This window comes from Cherax quadricarinatus, chromosome 5 (assembly GCF_038502225.1).
Source record: "Cherax quadricarinatus isolate ZL_2023a chromosome 5, ASM3850222v1, whole genome shotgun sequence".
Classification (NCBI taxonomy): domain Eukaryota; kingdom Metazoa; phylum Arthropoda; class Malacostraca; order Decapoda; family Parastacidae; genus Cherax; species Cherax quadricarinatus.
This window is the reverse complement of record NC_091296.1, coordinates 56,927,902-56,949,016: the sequence shown is the minus strand read 5'-3', so window position 1 is coordinate 56,949,016 and position 21,115 is coordinate 56,927,902. Positions and strand designations below refer to the sequence as shown.

The 21,115-nt window shown below is 43.3% G+C and overlaps 1 protein-coding gene across 2 annotated transcripts in view; it reads right to left on the bottom strand.

The window, feature by feature from the left end:
• The window catches only part of LOC128685053 (uncharacterized), a 39,220-nt gene extending 18,668 nt beyond the window's left edge, over nt 1–20,552 (bottom strand). Inside the window, exons 1-2 of one of the 2 annotated variants that reach the window (XM_070102593.1) lie at nt 19,754–20,552; nt 9,817–10,133 (exon numbers count right to left, since the gene is read on the bottom strand). In XM_070102593.1, coding sequence (XP_069958694.1) covers nt 9,817–10,125 — 309 coding nt within the window. In that variant the 5' untranslated portion in view covers nt 10,126–10,133; nt 19,754–20,552. Of the gene's footprint in view, nt 1–9,816; nt 10,134–11,672; nt 11,797–19,753 lie in introns of those variants that run through there. The other variant, XM_070102598.1, reaches the window with a different exon arrangement.
• Between the last annotated feature and the right edge of the window lie 563 nt (nt 20,553–21,115).

The following is a 21,115-nucleotide window of genomic DNA, read 5'->3' as shown; positions in this document are numbered from 1 at the left end:
GACTAGTGGATGGTACCACTATGACCCCGCCTCCGCCTGCTTCACCTCACCTCACTACAGTATATAAGCCACGTCTACGGCCTTATGCTGTACATTCTACAAGATTGATGGACTGAACACATCGACTCCAGGTTGAGGAACTGATTACCTCATACTCTTCCTCTCCTTACGCCTTCCTCTTTGTATTGGACTGATGAAGCCACTGTGTGGCGAAACGTTTCCTGAATAAAGATTCCCATATGCTGCATAAGTGTCTCAATCATAACTAGATTTAAACTGACAAAATAAAATTCACAAATTAAAGTAGTTTACCTGGAGAGAGTTCCGGGGGTCAACGCCCCCGCGGCCCGGTCTGTGACCAGGCCAAAAGAATAATAAGTAAAAAATAACAATGGCAATGACTTGGTTATAATATGATAGTAAGATGGTAGACAGGTACACAGGTACACAGGTAGACAGGTACACAGGTACACAGGTACATAGGTAGACAGGTACACAGGTAGACAGGTACACAGGTAGACAGGTACACAGGTACACAGGTAGACAGGTAAACAGGTACACAGGTACACAGGTAGACAGGTACACAAGAAGACAGGTAAACAGGTAGACAGGTACACAGGTAGACAGGTAGACAGGTACACAGGTAGACAGGTACACAGGTAAACAGGTAGACAGGTACACAGGTAGACAGGTACACAGGTACAAAGGATAATATAAAGGTTGGAGTTGAATATACAAACTTGAAAATTTGGCAACAAAATGTTAAGAAAATATAAAATAATGTTTAATGTACAAAAGTAAAATTGACTGGTAGTAAATATGGTGTTTAATAAAATTTTAGTAAGTAATAATGATTACAAAAACGTGAAAAAGTAATGTTTATTTCATTCAATATTGGACTGGTAGTTATACTAGAGGTTATATGGCAGTACAAGGTAATTAAGAGTACTCTAAGATAGTAAATGTGGTATTAAAACTGGTTAAGGTAATTAGACAAGTAATGGTTATTAAATAATGTCAAAAATGTTAAGAGTAAATTGTAATGATAGTAAAAATGGTAATTAATTATTAATTTTACTAAGTAATGTCAATTAATAGTATTTAAAAAAACTATGAGGTAGTAATATGGAGAGAGAAAGTATCTGTTCAGCTAATATTTAAGTAAACAATAGTAAATAAGAAAATTACATAAGGTGACTTATGCTTACTAGTAAAATTACATAATGAACGAGAATGATCTATCATGATTTCTCAGGGATACTGATCTTACAGAGAATAACTAAACAATGTCCAGCCTAAAAGCCTACGTAATGTAGTGTATGTTTTGCTCCATTATTGTTCAAATTTCACAGTACAATCTCTTAGTAATTAAATAATCAACTACCTCATTATGTGATTTTACTAGTAAGCATAAGTCACCTTATGTAATTTTCTTATTTACTATTGTTTACTTAAATATTAGCTGAACAGATACTTTCTCTCTCCATATTACTACCTCATAGTTTTTTTAAATACTATTAATTGACATTACTTAGTAAAATTAATAATTAATTACCATTTTTACTATCATTACAATTTACTCTTAACATTTTTGACATTATTTAATAACCATTACTTGTCTAATTACCTTAACCAGTTTTAATACCACATTTACTATCTTAGAGTACTCTTAATTACCTTGTACTGCCATATAACCTCTAGTATAACTACCAGTCCAATATTGAATGAAATAAACATTACTTTTTCACGTTTTTGTAATCATTATTACTTACTAAAATTTTATTAAACACCATATTTACTACCAGTCAATTTTACTTTTGTACATTAAACATTATTTTATATTTTCTTAACATTTTGTTGCCAAATTTTCAAGTTTGTATATTCAACTCCAACCTTTATATTATCCTTTGTACCTGTGTACCTGTGTACCTGTCTACCTGTGTACCTGTCTACCTGTTTACCTGTGTACCTGTCTACCTGTGTACCTGTCTATCTGTCTACCTGTGTACCTGTCTACCTGTTTACCTGTCTTCTTGTGTACCTGTCTACCTGTGTACCTGTTTACCTGTCTACCTGTGTACCTGTCTACCTGTTTACCTGTCTACCTGTCTACCTGTCTACCTATGTACCTGTCTACCTGTCTACCTGTCTACCTGTGTACCTGTGTACCTGTCTACCTGTCTACCTGTCTACCTGTGTACCTGTCTACCTGTTTACCTGTCTTCTTGTGTACCTGTCTACCTGTGTACCTGTGTACCTGTCTACCTGTTTACCTGTCTACCTGTCTACCTGTCTACCTGTGTACCTGTCTACCTGTCTACCTGTGTACCTGTCTACCTGTCTACCTGTTTACCTGTCTACCTGTTTACCTGTGTACCTGTGTACCTGTCTACCTGTCTACCTGTCTACCTGTTTACCTGTCTACCTGTGTACCTGTCTATCTGTCTACCTGTCTACCTGTGTACCTGTGTACCTGTCTATCTGTCTACCTGTCTACCTGTTTACCTGTGTACCTGTTTACCTGTGTACCTGTGTACCTGTGTACCTGTCTACCTGTCTACCTGTGCACCTGTGTACCTGTGTACCTGTGTACCTGTCTACCTGTTTACCTGTCTACTTGTGTACCTGTCTACCTGTGTACCTGTCTACCTGTTTACCTGTTTACCTGTCTACTTGTGTACCTGTGTACCTGTGTACCTGTGTACCTGTCTACCTGTGTACCTGTCTACCTGTCTACCTGTCTACCTGTCTACCTGTCTACCTGTGTACCTGTCTACCTGTCTACCTGTTTACCTGTGTACCTGTGTACCTGTGTACCTGTCTACCTGTTTACCTGTCTACCTGTCTACCTGTCTACCTGTTTACCTGTCTACCTGTGTACCTGTGTACCTGTCTATCTGTCTACCTGTCTACCTGTGTACCTGTGTACCTGTCTATCTGTCTACCTGTCTACCTGTTTACCTGTGTACCTGTTTACCTGTGTACCTGTGTACCTGTCTACCTGTCTACCTGTCTACCATCTTACTATCATATTATAACCAAGTCATTGCCTTGTTATTTTTTACTTATTATTCTTTTGGCCTGGTCACAGACCGGGCCGCGGGGGCGTTGACCCCCGGAACTCTCTCCAGGTAAACTACTTTAATTTGTGAATTTTATTTTGTCAGTTTAAATCTAGTTATACTCTTGTTCTTGTTAACAACCTATATCAAACCCTAGTGCAATTGTTCTTGTTAACAACCTGTATCAGACCCTAGTGCAATTGTTCTTGTTAACAACCTGTATCAGACCCTAGTGCAATTGTTCTTGTTAACAACCTATATCAAACCCTAGTGCAATTGTTCTTGTTAACAACCTATATCAGACCCTAGTGCAATTGTTCTTGTTAACAACCTATATCAGACCCTAGTGCAATTGTTCTTGTTAACAACCTATATCAGACCCTAGTGCAATTGTTCTTGTTAACAACCTATATCAGACCCTAGTGCAATTGTTCTTGTTAACAACCTGTATCAGACCCTAGTGCAATTGTTCTTGTTAACAACCTATATCAGACCCTAGTGCAATTGTTCTTGTTAACAACCTGTATCAGACCCTAGTGCAATTGTTCTTGTTAACAACCTATATCAGACCCTAGTGCAATTGTTTTTGTTAACAACCTGTATCAGACCCTAGTGCAATTGTTCTTGTTAACAACCTATATCAGACCCTAGTGCAATTGTTCTTGTTAACAACCTATATCAGACCCTAGTGCAATTGTTCTTGTTAACAACCTGTATCAGACCCTAGTGCAATTGTTCTTGTTAACAACCTATATCAGACCCTAGTGCAATTGTTCTTGTTAACAACCTGTATCAGACCCTAGTGCAGTTGTTCTTGTTAACAACCTGTATCAGAACCTAGTGCAATTGTTCTTGTTAACAACCTATATCAGACCCTATTTCAATTGTTCTTGTTAACAACCTGTATCAGACCCTAGTGCAATTGTTCTTGTTAACAACCTATATCAGACCCTAGTGCAATTGTTCTTGTTAACAGCCTATATCAGACCCTAGTGCAATTGTTCTTGTTAACAACCTATATCAGACCCTAGTGCAATTGTTCTTGTTAACAACCTATATCAGACCCTAGTGCAATTGTTCTTGTTAACAACCTGTATCAGACCCTAGTGCAATTGTTCTTGTTAACAACCTATATCAGACCCTAGTGCAACTGTTCTTGTTAACAACCTATATCAGACCCTAGTGCAATTGTTCTTGTTAACAACCTATATCAGACCCTAGTGCAATTGTTCTTGTTAACCTATATCAGACCCTAGTGCAATTGTTCTTGTTAACCTATATCAGACCCTAGTGCAATTGTTCTTGTTAACAACCTATATCAGACCCTAGTGCAATTGTTCTTGTTAACAACCTATATCAGACCCTAGTGCAATTGTTCTTTTTAACAACCTATATCAGACCCTAGTGCAATTGTTCTTGTTAACAACTTATATCAGACCCTAGTGCAATTGTTCTTGTTAACAACTTATATCACACCCTAGTGCAATTGTTCTTGTTAACAACTTTTATCAGACCCTAGTGCAATTGTTCTTGTTAACAACCTATATCAGACCCTAGTGCAATTGTTCTTGTTAACAACTTATATCAGACCCTAGTGCAATTGTTCTTGTTAACAACTTATATCAGACCCTAGTGCAATTGTTCTTGTTAACAACTTATATCAGACCCTAGTGCAATTGTTCTTGTTAACAACTTATATCAGACCCTAGTGCAATTGTTCTTGTTAACAACTTATATCAGACCCTAGTGCAATTGTTCTTGTTAACAACTTATATCAGACCCTTGTGCAATTGCAAGTACCATTTTAATTTGTATTTTTATATTATAAGTTTATATTATAAGTCCTACTCTAAGATTATTTTCATATCTTAGTGACTATATTGTGTGTGCAATTAGTGTATATTTCAATTATATCATTGTTCAAGGACCTTAACTATCTTTTATAGAACAATATATTGCTCAACTTATTATATATAACAAATCAGATCTTACTCCCAAATCAATATTACATCATAGTGACTGTCATTTTAACTTCGTTTACCATTACTTAATTTATTCCCTTTTTTTTCTCTCTCTCTCTTTTGTTTTAGCGTTACATAACCTTAGTTCATATATTCACAATTGTTAAAATAATCAAGGTGCTATTCTCAGGTGCTAAAGTGTAATAAGTTCATTATTTTGCCAATATATTCATTTATTTGATTACCACTTTTTTGTTCACCACAAATTATTTTAGTCCCTTTTATATTGCCTCACTTATTTTAGCTTTAAAGAGCTACCTTAGCTCATTTGTTAAAATAATTCAGGTGCTATTTTATAGCTTTAGAATATTTACTTTGTCTTATACTTAATTCTAACTATAGATTCATTATAAATCTTATGATAACAAGCATTGATCCTGATACCAACCTCTTATTTAATGACTTAAATGAATCAAACAGTAACTGTAATTACTGCACAGCAGAACAATCAAAGGCACTTCTCAGAGCCAACAACAACATAACTATCTTTAACTACAATATCAGATAAATAACAAGAAAGACACAATACCGTGACTGGAACGATACACAAATAACCTGCACATAAAAGAGAGAAGCTTACGACGACGTTTCGGTCCGACTTGGACCATTTACAAAGTCACACTAACCAGAGGTGGAGCAGGACGGCTATATATAGGCAGGAAGAAGTGGTGGTAGTAGTAGTAGTAGTGGTACAAGAATGGTATATAATACCTATATATAGCCGTCCTGCTCCACCTCTGGTTAGTGTGACTTTGTAAATGGTCCAAGTCGGACCGAAACGTCGTCGTAAGCTTCTCTCTTTTATGTGCAGGTTATTTGTGTACAATATCAGATCTTTAAGTAAACATTACGATGACCTCATATCATTACTAAATTCCCTGCATGCCAGTATGTCCATCATTACTCTCACCGAAACCTGGCTAAAGCCTGATACTACAGATGTCTATGCCATTCCTGGTTACACAGCCATACACAACTGTAGGCCAGACCAACAAGGGGGTGGCACAGCTATATACTACTCAGACCAACTAGAATGTATCACTAATACTTGCACAAGGGATGAACATGGGGAATATATAATAGCTAAATTCAAATCCAAATACCTACAAAAACCTCTCACAGTGATAAACATCTACAGAGTTCCACAATCAAACATTAGCCGTTTTAGTGACAACCTAGGAAGTATGATAACTGATGCACGCATGAACAAAGATCAATTACTACTCTCAGGTGACTTCAATATAAATCTCCTGCAAGACCAGGACCCACATGTTACTGAATTCACAAACACAATGAGTAACTGCATGTTGCTACCAACAGTAACAAAACCTACAAGAGTTACAGAGACTAGTGTTTCCCTACTAGACCACATCTGGACCAACACCATATCCCCCTTAAATTTTCTAGTGCTAAAACCCAAACAATTACTTTCACCAGACGTTCAATCGTCCCTGATACTCCATTGTACCTATATGGCTCATGAATCCCTGAATGTGATACGGTCAGATTTCTCGGCCTATTGTTTGATTGCTAGTTGCATTGGAAACCACACATTACCTCCCTGAAAGTAACTTGCCATAGCCAGGTGAACATCCTTAAAACCCTCACTCATCTTTCATGGTGGGCAGATTGTCAAACTCTCCTTCAACTGCATTCAGCCCTAATTTTATCGAGGCTAGATTATGGTGACAAAATACATTCTGCGGCCTCTCCTGCAACTCTAAACTTGATCCCATCCATCATCAGGGATTACGTTTAGGTGCTTTTCGCCCCTCACGTGTCGAGAGCCTCTATCCAGAAGCAAATGTCCCATCCTTGAACAATCATTGTGATGCTCATTGCCTCCGCTATTTTGTCTGCTTTCGTGACATTCACGATCCTTCAATATACAAGGTAGTAACGAACGTTAGCAAAAGTCCATCATTTGTTCGCTGCTCCTGTTTACTCTGTCCCTTTTCTCTGTATTCAATCGCTCTTCTCTTCAGTTGCCCCCTTTATATGTTCATCTACCATCTAACTTTTCACTTTCCCCTTGGGCAGTTCCGACAGTTCGTGTCTGTTCTTTTCCCTGCCGTGCCAGAAAATTCAAATCTCTACAGTTGCTTCTCGCTCTTTTTCTTAATCACTTCCAATCTCATTCTCATGCTGTTGCAATGTACACTGATGGTTCTAAATCCTCTGATGGTATTAGGTTTGCAGCAGTTTCCTGACAATGTGGTGCGAGGTCATTTATTAGACTCTGCTAGCATATTTACAGCTGAATTGTATTCCATTCTCATTGCAGTTATCCATATTACCTCTATGCCTATTTCAAAGTTTGTGATAGTCTCAGACTACTTTAGTGCTTTGCAAGCTATTAAAAAAGTGATTCGCCTTATCCCCTAGTTCTTTGTATACAACTTTGGTTATGCCACATTACTAGCAAAAATAAAGAAATCATTTTCTGTTGGGTCCCTGGCCATGTTGATGTTCAGGGCAATGAGCAGGCACACACTGATGTGTGATCTGCAGTATATGACCTACCAGTTTCATATAGAGATAGTATTTCATTCTTTGACTAATTTGCTGTAATCTCTACCCGCCTTTGCAACCGCTGGCATCAACACTGGTCTGATATGACTCATAACAAATTACATTCTATCAAACCAAGTTTGGGTTTCTGGCCTCCTTGCCATCGATACCGAGGTTGGGAGACAAAACACTTGTCTTCACATCGGACACACACCTCTAACTCATGGGTATCTCATGGAGAGATGTCCTGTTCCACTTTGTGAGAATTGTCTAGTTCCTATTTCAATTTCCCACATTCTGTTGGACTGTCCTGTCTATCAACGAGCACCCAGAATTTTCCTCCGTCGTCATCACTGCTCTAATTTTCCCTTCTTGCTGACGGATCCACCTTTGACACAGACTCCCTCTTCGACTTTTTGGCAGTAACTGATTTATTACACAAACTTTGATAATCCTTCCTTTAGCACTCCTCACAGCCCCTCCTTACTTTACCTTTATAGTCATCTCCACCCTTATTTATCTTTAGATCCTGCATCAACTCCTACCCTGCAACACTGTATGGCCCTAGTAGGTTGAGTGCTTCTTTTTCCTGGTTAGATGAAAGTGGGTGTGGGAGGGAAGAAGAGCGATTGGTGGAATGGTGTAAAGAGATTAGTCAGGGAGAAAAAGTTAGCATATGAGAGATTTTTACAAAGTAGAAGTGATGCAAGGAGGGAAGAGTATATGGAGAGAAAAAGAGAGGTTAAGAGAGTGGTGTAACAATGTAAAAAGAGAGCAAATAAGAGAGTGGGTGAGATGTTATCAACAAATTTTGTTGAAAATAAGAAAAAGTTTTGGAGTGAGATTAATAAGTTGAGGAAGCATATGGAACAAATGCATTTGACAGTTAAAAACAGGAGAGGAGAGTTATTAAATGGAGAGTTAGAGGTATCGGGAAGATGGAGGGAAGGAGAAACTTGGTTATTGTGTGGTTTACATGTAGTAAAATACTAATTACAGAGGGTACCACTAGAACACCTAGCATGGCTAGGCATTTCGGGCAGACTTAGATTAATTCTTAAATTTAAAATACTGTATTACAAATTATGAGGTAAGTTGGTATTATGGCTAAGTGACTAAATACTAGTTTGTGAGTTTAGCAACGTGAGTGCTTTTGTTTTGGCACAGTACATAGTTTCAGTATTGGAGTATCGCAGGCCAACTTATGACTAGTTAGGATTCATTATTTTAAGACTGAGATTGATATTTCTGTTTATGGTCAAATGGGTGAGTGAGTGTAAGTGTGAACCACCAGGTGGTATTCGTGTAATTAGTTGACAGGGTGTATCAGGGAGATAAGATGTTTTCTAATGGTAGTTTTGAAGGTGATGAATGTGTCTGCAGTTCTAGACTTCTCAGGTAGGGTGTTCCAGATTTTAGGGCCTTTGACATACATTGAATTTTTGTAAAGGTTTAGTTGGACACGGGGAATGTCATAGAGATGTTTGTGTCTGGTGTTATGCCTGTGGGTTCTGTCACAACTATCAAGAAAGCGCTTTAGGTCAAGGTTAATATTGGAATTTAAGGTCCTGTAGATGTAGATTGCACAGTAGTAAGTGTGGATGTACTGAACAGGGAGTAAGTTTAGATCTATGAAGAGTGGGGGGGGGTGTTGCCAGGGATGGGATTTAGTGATTATTCTTACTGCAGCTTTTTATTGGGTTATTATTGGCTTTAGGTGTGTTGCTGCAGTTGATCCCCAAGCACAAATAGCATAGGTGAGGTATGGATAAATAAGTGAGTGGTATAGTTTGAGAAGGGCAGTTTGCGGCACGTAGTATCGTATCTTGGAGAGGATCCCAACAGTTTTGGATACTTTTTTGGTTATGTGTTGGATATGGGTGCTGAAATTCAGGTTGTTATCGAGGTATAGGCCTAGGAATTTGCCCTCATTATGTCTGACAATTAGAGTGTTGTCGATCTTAATGTTAATTTGCGCAAGTCCTGCTCTGCTACCAGTGTTAAGCGTAAGCTTATTTTACTCAAAACTAGAAACATCAGCATGGTGCCACTACTCAGTTATATCTGATAGTCACTGGGAAGAAAAAGTTAGCTATGTTTCCCTATCATAATTCATCACACAGGATGAGTTTGTCCTGACTTAGAAGTTAAATGTACAACATAGTGGACTGTGACCCTGAGCTGCGAGACTTCAGCAGGACATTGAAGATATATTGTCGTACCTTCAGAGCGAAGATGATGAACAGGTTACTGAAGTTGAAGCTGTATACTGTAGACTGTCTGCCCAGCTCCATGATGCCCTCGTACATGGCTGCCCCTGGCGAGTGTACCTCTTCATCCCATGCCCCACTCCATGACGCTGCTGCCCACGCCTTGCCCTCTCGTGCCCACACATCGCCCTCTCCTGCCCACGCCTTGCCCTCTCGTGCCCACACATCGCCCTCTCCTGCCCACACATCGCCCTCTCCTGCCCACACCTCGGCCGTCAAGCACGCCACAGCTACACTTAGTAACGCTGACATTCCCATCATTTTCGTGTCTGTAGAAAGAAACAGAATAAATATTAAGGAGAGTTACAGCAAAATATTTTTAATACTTTTTCTATTTCAAAATATTTCAGCTTATAATGACATGAAAAAATCAAAACAAATCTTACAATATGGAACAAAAATAAAAAAAATATAAAAAATCAAGAAACACACACACAGTAGCGACCAGTGAAAAGGCGGGGCCAGGAGCTATGAATCAACCCCTGCAACCACAACTAGGTAAGTACACACACATTATTGTAAATACGAACAAGTGGTACTGATCATTAACAACACTGCGACTAGCCAAGGACTCGAACCCATGTTATTTTAGCCCGCCTCATAGTGAGAGAAAACCAAATGAAGCTCTAAACTAATGAACGTGAGGACGTACATGTGACGCAGAGAGCGTGAACACTCAAGCTCTGCACCTCCTCCATTACTTAGTGCAAAATTCCACAACAATACGACTCAGCGTCCGTCCTTCAACAACAATATTCCCAACATTCCTCCTCTCCCACGTCCCCAGGTTCCCCAGTACCAGTACGTCCTCCCCAAACAAGGTGGTGGGAGCAGACCCACCATGACACTAGTCATGGTATAACCGCAATTACACCGCTTCCACCACCCCCCTCCCCGTCCATGATGTGGGTCACTATGCTTCCTTTACGGCGTCATCATTTAACAAAGATCTGTGGCAGGAGACACTAGTCCTGCCTCCTTAACCACCACACCGCCTCGTTCAGCCTTATATCCTACCTACCATCCTCTGTTCCCCCTTCCTTCAACCTTACCTGCCTAACTTCAACATTTCCTTTGCAAGAAAGAGGAACGAGTACAGGAGGCATAAAAGACTAAGAGTGTTTTAATGATGATACTGTAGTTACTCACAGCCATTATCTCTCACACATGTTTAAAGTTATACAAATTACTTGGTTCGGTGACGCTACTTGGCAGTTTGATCCTCATAACTTTGCTCTTAAGCCAGTTCTTTCGAACATTATTTCTAAATCTAAATGTGTCCAGTTTGGATCCATTGCTAGGGAATCTGCTTTGGTTAGTGTTTTTCACAATCGTATTTATATTCTTATCTGTTCCTCTCTCTTTCTCATATTTATCTCTCATACCTCCTTCCCAGTTCTACGTCCTGTGTCCCCTCAAGGAAGGTTCCTTGATGTTGGTGAGGGGCTCTTGATTTAGGGAATTGGATCTGTGCTCCAGTTCCCCGAATTAAGCCTGAATGCCTTCCACATCCCCCCCCCAGGCGCTGTATAATCCTCCGGGTTTAGCGCTTCCCCCTTGATTATTATAATTATATACGTCCTGTGTACCAGCATCATGACAGTGCTGCTACGCCCCGTATACCGGCGTCATGACAGTGCTGCTACGCCCCGTGTACCGGCGTCATGACAGTGGTGCTCCAGTAATCTACAAATAACTGGGGCTAACACATGACTGAGTAGTTCCTGTATGTCAGTAGGGCCGTGACTCGCCTCAGGCTCAACGGAAGCCACGAATCTACTATACACAGAACCACTTGGGCCACTCACCATGTGTAGAGGAGAGATGCAGGGAGGAGTAAAGAAAAGAGGCGCCAGGTGTAATGCAAAAAGATGTAGGGCAGAGACGGAAGAAGACACACAGCGGCACCTCGTAACACAATGGTTCGAGTGCTCGACTCACACCTGAGAGGATGTGGTGTTGAACTCTACCTACTACCAGGTGAAACCTTTTGGCAAGTCTTCTAACACTTGCTGTTTTTACTTAACAGTAAATAGACACCTGGGAGTTAGTCGACTTGTGTGATTCATCCTGAAAAAAAATCAATGGAAATAACCTACACTGACTGGGTTTTTCTGAGTTAATAATAATCTTAGTAAGGTTTTCGCTAGGAAAATTTTTTTATTATTATAATCAAGGGGAAGCGCTAAACCCGTAGGATTATACAGCGCCTGAGGGGGGATGTGGAAGGTATTCAGGTATAATTCAGGGAACTGGAGAACACATCCAATTCCCTTGATCAAGAGCCCCTCACCAGCATCAAAGAACCTTCCTAGAGGGGGCGCAAGGGAAAGAGAGTCTGGGACTTACGGATCAGAGATAATTGGTAAATACATTGCTATTGACTTGAGATATATTTATAAACAGTGTCCTAGACAGCACATGCACTCGCACGATCCAGGAAATGTAGTTTCCTACCAATGTAGGTGACCCAAAGAAGAAAGTACATTCATCACTACCTAGCCATACTGCCAAGATAACACTGGAATTACAAACCTTTCCTTTATCTAAGTATTACCAGGTACTTCAGTGGAACGACAGATCTCAAATCCCCTTCCTTACTTTCTGTCTTGCAATAAAAACTGTCATACATAATGCTAGCTACACTCAACATATTTCATCATATATAATTCTTATACCTGATGCCCACGTTCAGTTAATAGTACATATGTACTTGGGTATTAGCGTACTTTTGTAGGGACGTCTTGGGTATGTTGGGAGGGAGACTATGGTAGAAGTAAACCCTTCATTTAACGTGTTAATTGGAGGGAGCGGGTGGCCAGTAATGGTATTTATGGTGAACAGTGAGAAGATTATGTGGCCGTGATTATAACAATAATGAACAATTCTGTGACAAAAGGGATTTGTCCATTGTTACTAAATCTATTGACCCAGTAGATTTTGTTCCGTATTTCCGGAGGCCATTAAATGGAGGGTAGTACTTTAAGAAGATCTGACCTTTGAAATAAACTGAATTAGAACAGCTCTTAGTCTATGAACTGAAGTGTATAAAAAAAAGGAGCCGAAGAGAAAATGGGAGGACGTCAAGCGAGGCTCCTGATGAACCAGCACGAAACAAAAACTTTAGTGGAAAGCGTCCAGGAAGTTACCAACCACATAATTACAGGAGCTTCTGCGTTCCTTGACTGTAGCTCCCTCCTTTCTGACTGTGGTTCCCTTCTGATTATGACCCCTTGCACCTCCTTAATTAACTGTGCCCTCCTTCTTTCTCTGGCTGTGGTTCCCTTGCTATCCCTGACTGTGGCTCCCTTCATTCTCCCTGACTGTGGCTCCCATAATTCTCCCTGACTGACTCCATTCTCCCTGACTGGCTCCCTTCATTCTCCCTGTCTGTGGCTCCCTTCATTCTCCCTGACTGTGACTCCCTTCATTCTTCCTGACTGTGACTCCCTTCATTCTCCCTGACTGTGGCTCTCTCATCCTACCTTGTTTGTAACCCCCGTTGTTTCTCCCTGACTTCGACTAACTGTATTTCCATCTGGGCGTTGGGCGGAATGCTGATCATAGTTGTTTTGCATGCAAAATGGAAAACGTTGCCTAGCAGCAAATAGCTAGCTAGCAGCAAATAATTACCTAGCAGCTAAGAGATACCAAGGAGCATTAAATACTCTGCTGTGGGTCGCATCCTGAGGAGGTGTTGAAAAAATGTTTCCCCGTAGATATAAACCAGACTGCTCTGACTTTCCTGGGTTATTAACCTTCCTGTTGGTGGTGGTATTTTGTTAATAAGGAACCTGGACGGTGTGACCAGGTGATGGTGAAACATCCTCTGCCCTGCCAGAGACAAGATGCCCTGCCAGAGACAAGATGCCCTGCCAGAGACAAGATGCCCTGCCAGAGACAAGATGCCCTGCCAGAGACAAGATACCCTGCCAGAGACAAGATGCCCTACCAGAGACAAGATGCCCTGCCAGAGACAAGATGCCCTGCCAGAGACAAGATGCCCTGCCAGAGACAAGATGCCCTGCCAGAGACAAGATGCCCTGCCAGAGACAAGATGCCCTGCCAGAGACAAGATGCCCTGCCAGAGACAAGATGCCCTGCCAGAGACAAGATACCCTGCCAGAGACAAGATGCCCTGCCAGAGACAAGATGCCCTGCCAGAGACAAGATGCCCTGCCAGAGACAAGATGCCCTGCCAGAGACAAGATGCCCTGCCAGAGACAAGATGCCCTGCCAGAGACAAGATGCCCTGCCAGAGACAAGATGCCCTGCCAGAGACAAGATACCCTGCCAGAGACAAGATACCCTACCAGAGACAAGATACCCTGCCAGAGACAAGATACCCTGCCAGAGACAAGATGCCTTACCAGAGACAAGATGCCCTGCCAGAGACAAGATACCCTGCCAGAGACAAGATACCCTACCAGAGACAAGATACCCTGCCAGAGACAAGATGCCCTGCCAGAGACAAGATGCCCTGCCAGAGACAAGATGCCCTGCCAGAGACAAGATGCCCTGCCAGAGACAAGATGCCCTGCCAGAGACAAGATGCCCTGCCAGAGACAAGATGCCCTGCCAGAGACAAGATGCCCTGCCAGAGACAAGATGCCCTGCCAGAGACAAGATGCCCTGCCAGAGACAAGATACCCTGCCAGAGACAAGATACCCTACCAGAGACAAGATACCCTGCCAGAGACAAGATACCCTGCCAGAGACAAGATACCCTGCCAGAGACAAGAGACCCTGCCAGAGACAAGATACCCTGCCAGAGACAAGATACCCTACCAGAGACAAGATACCCTGCCAGAGACAAGATGCCCTACCAGAGACAAGATGCCCTGCCAGAGACAAGATATCCTGCCAGAGACAAGATACCCTGCCAGAGACAAGATACCCTGCCAGAGACAAGATACCCTGCCAGAGACAAGATACCCTGCCAGAGATAAGATACCCTGCCAGAGACAAGATACCCTGCCAGAGACAAGATACCCTGCCAGAGACAAGATACCCTGCCAGAGACAAGATACCCTGCCAGAGACAAGATACCCTGTCAGAGACAAGATACCCTGCCAGAGACAAGATACCCTGCCAGAGACAAGATACCCTGCCAGAGACAAGATACCCTGCCAGAGACAAGATGCCCTGCCAGAGACAAAATACCCTGCCAGAGACAAGATACCCTGCCAGAGAAAAGATACCCTGCCAGAGAAAAGATACCCTGCCAGAGACAAGAGACCCTGCCAGAGACAAGATACCCTGCCAGAGACAAGATACCCTACCAGAGACAAGATACCCTGCCAGAGACAAGATGCCCTACCAGAGACAAGATGCCCTGCCAGAGACAAGATATCCTGCCAGAGACAAGATACCCTGCCAGAGACAAGATACCCTGCCAGAGACAAGATACCCTGCCAGAGACAAGATACCCTGCCAGAGACAAGATACCCTGCCAGAGACAAGATACCCTGCCAGAGACAAGATACCCTGCCAGAGACAAGATACCCTGCCAGAGACAAGATACCCTGCCAGAGACAAGATACCCTGCCAGAGACAAGATACCCTGCCAGAGACAAGATACCCTGCCAGAGACAAGATACCCTGCCAGAGACAAGATACCCTGCCAGAGACAAGATGCCCTGCCAGAGACAAGATACCCTGCCAGAGACAAGATACCCTGCCAGAGACAAGATACCCTGCCAGAGACAAGATACCCTGCCAGAGACAAGATACCCTGCCAGAGACAAGATACCCTGCCAGAGACAAGATACCCTGCCAGAGACAAGATGCCCTGCCAGAGACAAGATACCCTGCCAGAGACAAGATGCCCTGCCAGAGACAAGATGCCCAAGATGCCAGAGACAAGATACCCCCTGCCAGAGACAAGATACCCTGCCAGAGACAAGATGCCAGAGACTGCCAGAGACAAGATGCCCTGCCAGAGACAAGATCCCCTGCCAGAGACAAGATGCCCTGCCAGAGACAAGATGCCCTGCCAGAGACAAGATGCCCTGCCAGAGACATGATGCCCTGCCAGAGACAAGATGCCCTGCCAGAGACAAGATGCCCTGCCAGAGACAAGATACCCTGCCAGAGACAAGATACCCTGCCAGAGACAAGATACCCTGCCAGAGACAAGATGCCCTGCCAGAGACAAGATGCCCTGCCAGAGACAAGATACCCTGCCAGAGACAAGATACCCTGCCAGAGACAAGATACCCTGCCAGAGACAAGATACCCTGCCAGAGACAAGATACCCTGCCAGAGACAAGATACCCTGCCAGAGACAAGATGCCCTGCCAGAGACAAGATGCCCTGCCAGAGACAAGATACCCTGCCAGAGACAAGATACCCTGCCAGAGACAAGATACCCTGCCAGAGACAAGATACCCTGCCAGAGACAAGATACCCTGCCAGAGACAAGATGCCCTGCCAGAGACAAGATGCCCTGCCAGAGACAAGATGCCCTGCCAGAGACAAGATACCCTGCCAGAGACAAGATACCCTGCCAGAGACAAGATACCCTGCCAGAGACAAGATGCCCTGCCAGAGACAAGATACCCTGCCAGAGACAAGATGCCCTGCCAGAGACAAGATACCCTGCCAGAGACAAGATACCCTGCCAGAGACAAGATACCCTGCCAGAGACAAGATACCCTGCCAGAGACAAGATGCCCTACCAGAGACAAGATGCCCTGCCAGAGACAAGATGCCCTGCCAGAGACAAGATACCCTGCCAGAGACAAGATACCCTGCCAGAGACAAGATACCCTGCCAGAGACAAGATGCCCTGCCAGAGACAAGATACCCTGCCAGAGACAAGATGCCCTGCCAGAGACAAGATACCCTGCCAGAGACAAGATACCCTGCCAGAGACAAGATACCCTGCCAGAGACAAGATACCCTGCCAGAGACAAGATACCCTTCCAGAGACAAGATACCCTGCCAGAGACAAGATACCCTGCCAGAGACAAGATGCCCTGCCAGAGACAAGATGCCCTGCCAGAGACAAGATGCCCTGCCAGAGACAAGATACCCTGCCAGAGACAAGATACCCTGCCAGAGACAAGATACCCTGCCAGAGACAAGATACCCTGCCAGAGACAAGATACCCTGCCAGAGACAAGATACCCTGCCAGAGACAAGATACCCTGCCAGAGACAAGATACCCTGCCAGAGACAAGATACCCTGCCAGAGACAAGATACCCTGCCAGAGACAAGATTCCCTGCCAGAGACAAGATGCCCTGCCAGAGACAAGATTCCCTGCCAGAGACAAGATACCCTGCCAGAGACAAGATACCCTGCCAGCGACAAGACAAGATACCCTGCCAGAGACAAGATACCCTGCCAGAGACAAGATACCCTGCCAGAGACAAGATGCCCTGCCAGAGACAAGATGCCCTGCCAGAGACAAGATGCCCTGCCAGAGACAAGATACCCTGCCAGAGACAAGATACCCTGCCAGAGACAAGATACCCTGCCAGAGACAAGATACCCTGCCAGAGACAAGATACCCTGCCAGAGACAAGATACCCTGCCAGAGACAAGATACCCTGCCAGAGACAAGATACCCTGCCAGAGACAAGATACCCTGCCAGAGACAAGATGCCCTGCCAGAGACAAGATGCCCTGCCAGAGACAAGATGCCCTGCCAGAGACAAGATACCCTGCCAGAGACAAGATACCCTGCCAGCGACAAGATGCCCTGCCAGAGACAAGATACCCTGCCAGAGACAAGATGCCCTGCCAGAGACAAGATACCCTGCCAGAGACAAGATACCCTGCCAGAGACAAGATACCCTGCCAGAGACAAGATGCCCTGCCAGAGACAAGATGCCCTGCCAGAGACAAGATGCCCTGCCAGAGACAAGATACCCTGCCAGAGACAAGATACCCTGCCAGAGACAAGATGCCCTGCCAGAGACAAGATGCCCTGCCAGAGACAAGATGCCCTGCCAGAGACAAGATACCCTGCCAGAGACAAGATACCCTGCCAGAGACAAGATACCCTGCCAGAGACAAGATACCCTGCCAGAGACAAGATACCCTGCCAGAGACAAGATACTCTGCCAGAGACAAGATACCCTGCCAGAGACAAGATACCCTGCCAGAGACAAGATACCCTGCCAGAGACAAGATGCCCTGCCAGAGACAAGATACCCTGCCAGAGACAAGATACCCTGCCAGAGACAAGATACCCTGCCAGAGACAAGATACCCTGCCAGAGACAAGATACCCTGCCAGAGACAAGATACCCTGCCAGAGACAAGATACCCTGCCAGAGACAAGATACCCTGCCAGAGACAAGATACCCTGCCAGAGACAAGATACCCTGCCAGAGACAAGATACCCTGCCAGAGACAAGATACCCTGCCAGAGACAAGATGCCCTGCCAGAGACAAGATACCCTGCCAGAGACAAGATACCCTGCCAGAGACAAGATACCCTGCCAGAGACAAGATACCCTGCCAGAGACAAGATACCCTGCCAGAGACAAGATACCCTGCCAGAGACAAGATGCCCTGCCAGAGACAAGATACCCTGCCAGAGACAAGATACCCTGCCAGAGACAAGATACCCTGCCAGAGACAAGATACCCTGCCAGAGACAAGATACCCTGCCAGAGACAAGATACCCTGCCAGAGACAAGATACCCTGCCAGAGACAAGATACCCTGCCAGAGACAAGATACCCTGCCAGAGACAAGATGCCCTGCTTGTTAAACCCAAGAATCCAATTCCTGGTGATATTCAAGACTTGTGGGTCTTGATGACAGTGAAGGGCTCTTGATCCGTGGAATGAGAGATGCTTTTCTCTTTCTTGGATCAAGGCTGATTACCTCAAATTTTCAAGGCAATGCGTAACCCTTGCTGGTTTAGCGCTTCCCTCCCCCCTCGTCAATTTAAGAAGAACATGATAATATACGTCATCATGATTATCATCATGATCAAGTCTCAATTATCATCAATCATCATTATTCATCATCAACTATCATTATCAATCATCGTCATTATGAAGCACCGTAAATTATAATTACTCATCATCAATCATAATAATCATCATCAATCATAATAATCATCATCAATCATAATAATCATCATCAATCATAATAATCATCATCAATCATCATTATTAAGGATCACTCATTATTTTCAGTGACCAAACAAGATAACAGAAAATGTAAGGAATTTTGATGCCAAATTATATACATATATATATATATATATATATATATATATATATATATATATATATATATATATATATATATATATATATATATATAGCGCTGAGTTACCTATGTTGTTTTACTTTGTATCGTATTTTTGTAAATGTTTTGTTAATGTATTTTGTCTTTAAATAAAATATGTATATATAATATAGGGGGTGGTAGGAGAAAATTCTCAAACAGCTGAGGATGAGGGTCCCTATAATAGTTCTAGAGGTGGTACCTCCCTATATATATATATATATATATATATATATATATATATATATATATATATATGTGTGTGTGTGTGTGTGTGTGTGTGTGTGTGTGTGTGTGTGTGTGTGTGTGTGTGTAATTGAAAACGTTGCGATAGATTACTATGTACACGAGCGTTGAAGTCTCGGTGTCTGGGTAGACACACTGCGGTGCAAAACACAGATAAACAAAAGTGAATATGTCTGTGATGTTAATAACACTTATAACATGGTTTCCGACGAACAAGTCTAAAGCTGAATAATATTCTGTAAAGTGAAGGAGAATAGAATTGGCTTGACTGCCAGCAGTAACAGCCTGGTTGATCAGGCTCTGATCCACCAGGAGGCCTGGTCACAGACCGGGCCGCGGAGGCGTTGACCCCCGGAACTCTCTCCAGGTAAACTCTAGATAAACTACTTACTTGGAGCGGTGAAAGAGGCAGCAGTGTAGCGACCAGTATACTTCAGTGTTGCAGGAGGCAGCAGTGTAGCGACCAGTATACTTCAGTGTTGCAGGAGGCAGCAGTATAGCGACCAGTATACTTCAGTGTTGCAGGAGGCAGCAGTGTAGCGACCAGTATACTTCAGTGTTGCAGGAGGCAGCAGTATAGCGACCAGTATACTTCAGTGTTGCAGGAGGCAGCAGTGTAGCGACCAGTATACTTCAGTGTTGCAGGAGGCAGCAGTATAGCGACCAGTATACTTCAGTGTTGCAGGAGGCAGCAGTATAGCGACCAGTATACTTCAGTGTTGCAGGAGGCAGCAGTATAGCGACCAGTATACTTCAGTGTTGCAGGAGGCAGCAGTATAGCGACCAGTATACTTCAGTATTGCAGGAGGCAGCAGTGTAGCGACCAGTATACTTCAGTGTTGCAGGAGGCAGCAGTATAGCGACCAGTATACTTCAGTGTTGCAGGAGGCAGCAGTATAGCGACCAGTATACTTCAGTATTGCAGGAGGCAGCAGTGTAGCGACCAGTATACTTCAGTATTGCAGGAGGCAGCAGTGTAGCGACCAGTATACTTCAGTGTTGCAGGAGGCAGCAGTATAGCGACCAGTATACTTCAGTATTGCAGGAGGCAGCAGTGTAGCGACCAATATCCTTCAGTGCTGCAGTAGACAGAGATGGTAATGACAGTATCCGTCAGCGTTACAAGGAGGAGCAGTGTAGAGACAATATCACCCAGTGGGTGTCAGCGCGGCAGTGAACATCTTGACTCCTAGACTTCCTCATTTATAGCTTCGACGTCACCGGGCCCAGAAATCTTCGTCGTGATGTGTTCCGGTGATTATCAGTACTTAGTTCTGCTTTTATCTTCTATAATATTGCCATAAACATTAGTTATGCACCATGAGGGCGAGTTCCCCCTCCTTCACATTCCTTCCTCCCTCAGTTCCCTCCTTCCGTCCCACTAGATTATTATGTCCAAAACTAAAAGATATATACACCGACAGATGTATATCTTTCAGTATATACATGATGAAAGTTTATTTAATCCCTGACTGGTGTGTGAACAGTTCATTACCTTTGTAACTTGTTCAGCTATCAAAACTTTGGGGCCCAGTCCCAGGACCCATTACGTACCTCTGTAATCTTTTTGACTACCACCCACACCACGGGTATGGGCTGCGTAATAAAAATGTTAAACTAAACTGTGCTATAGTTTAGAATTTATAAATAACTGCTCTGACCTCACCTTCAACATGCTCACTAGTTCTCGTCACAGTTAACTTGAACACAAACTGTAGTGACTGTAGATAAGAGTAACAAGCTGTATCTATAC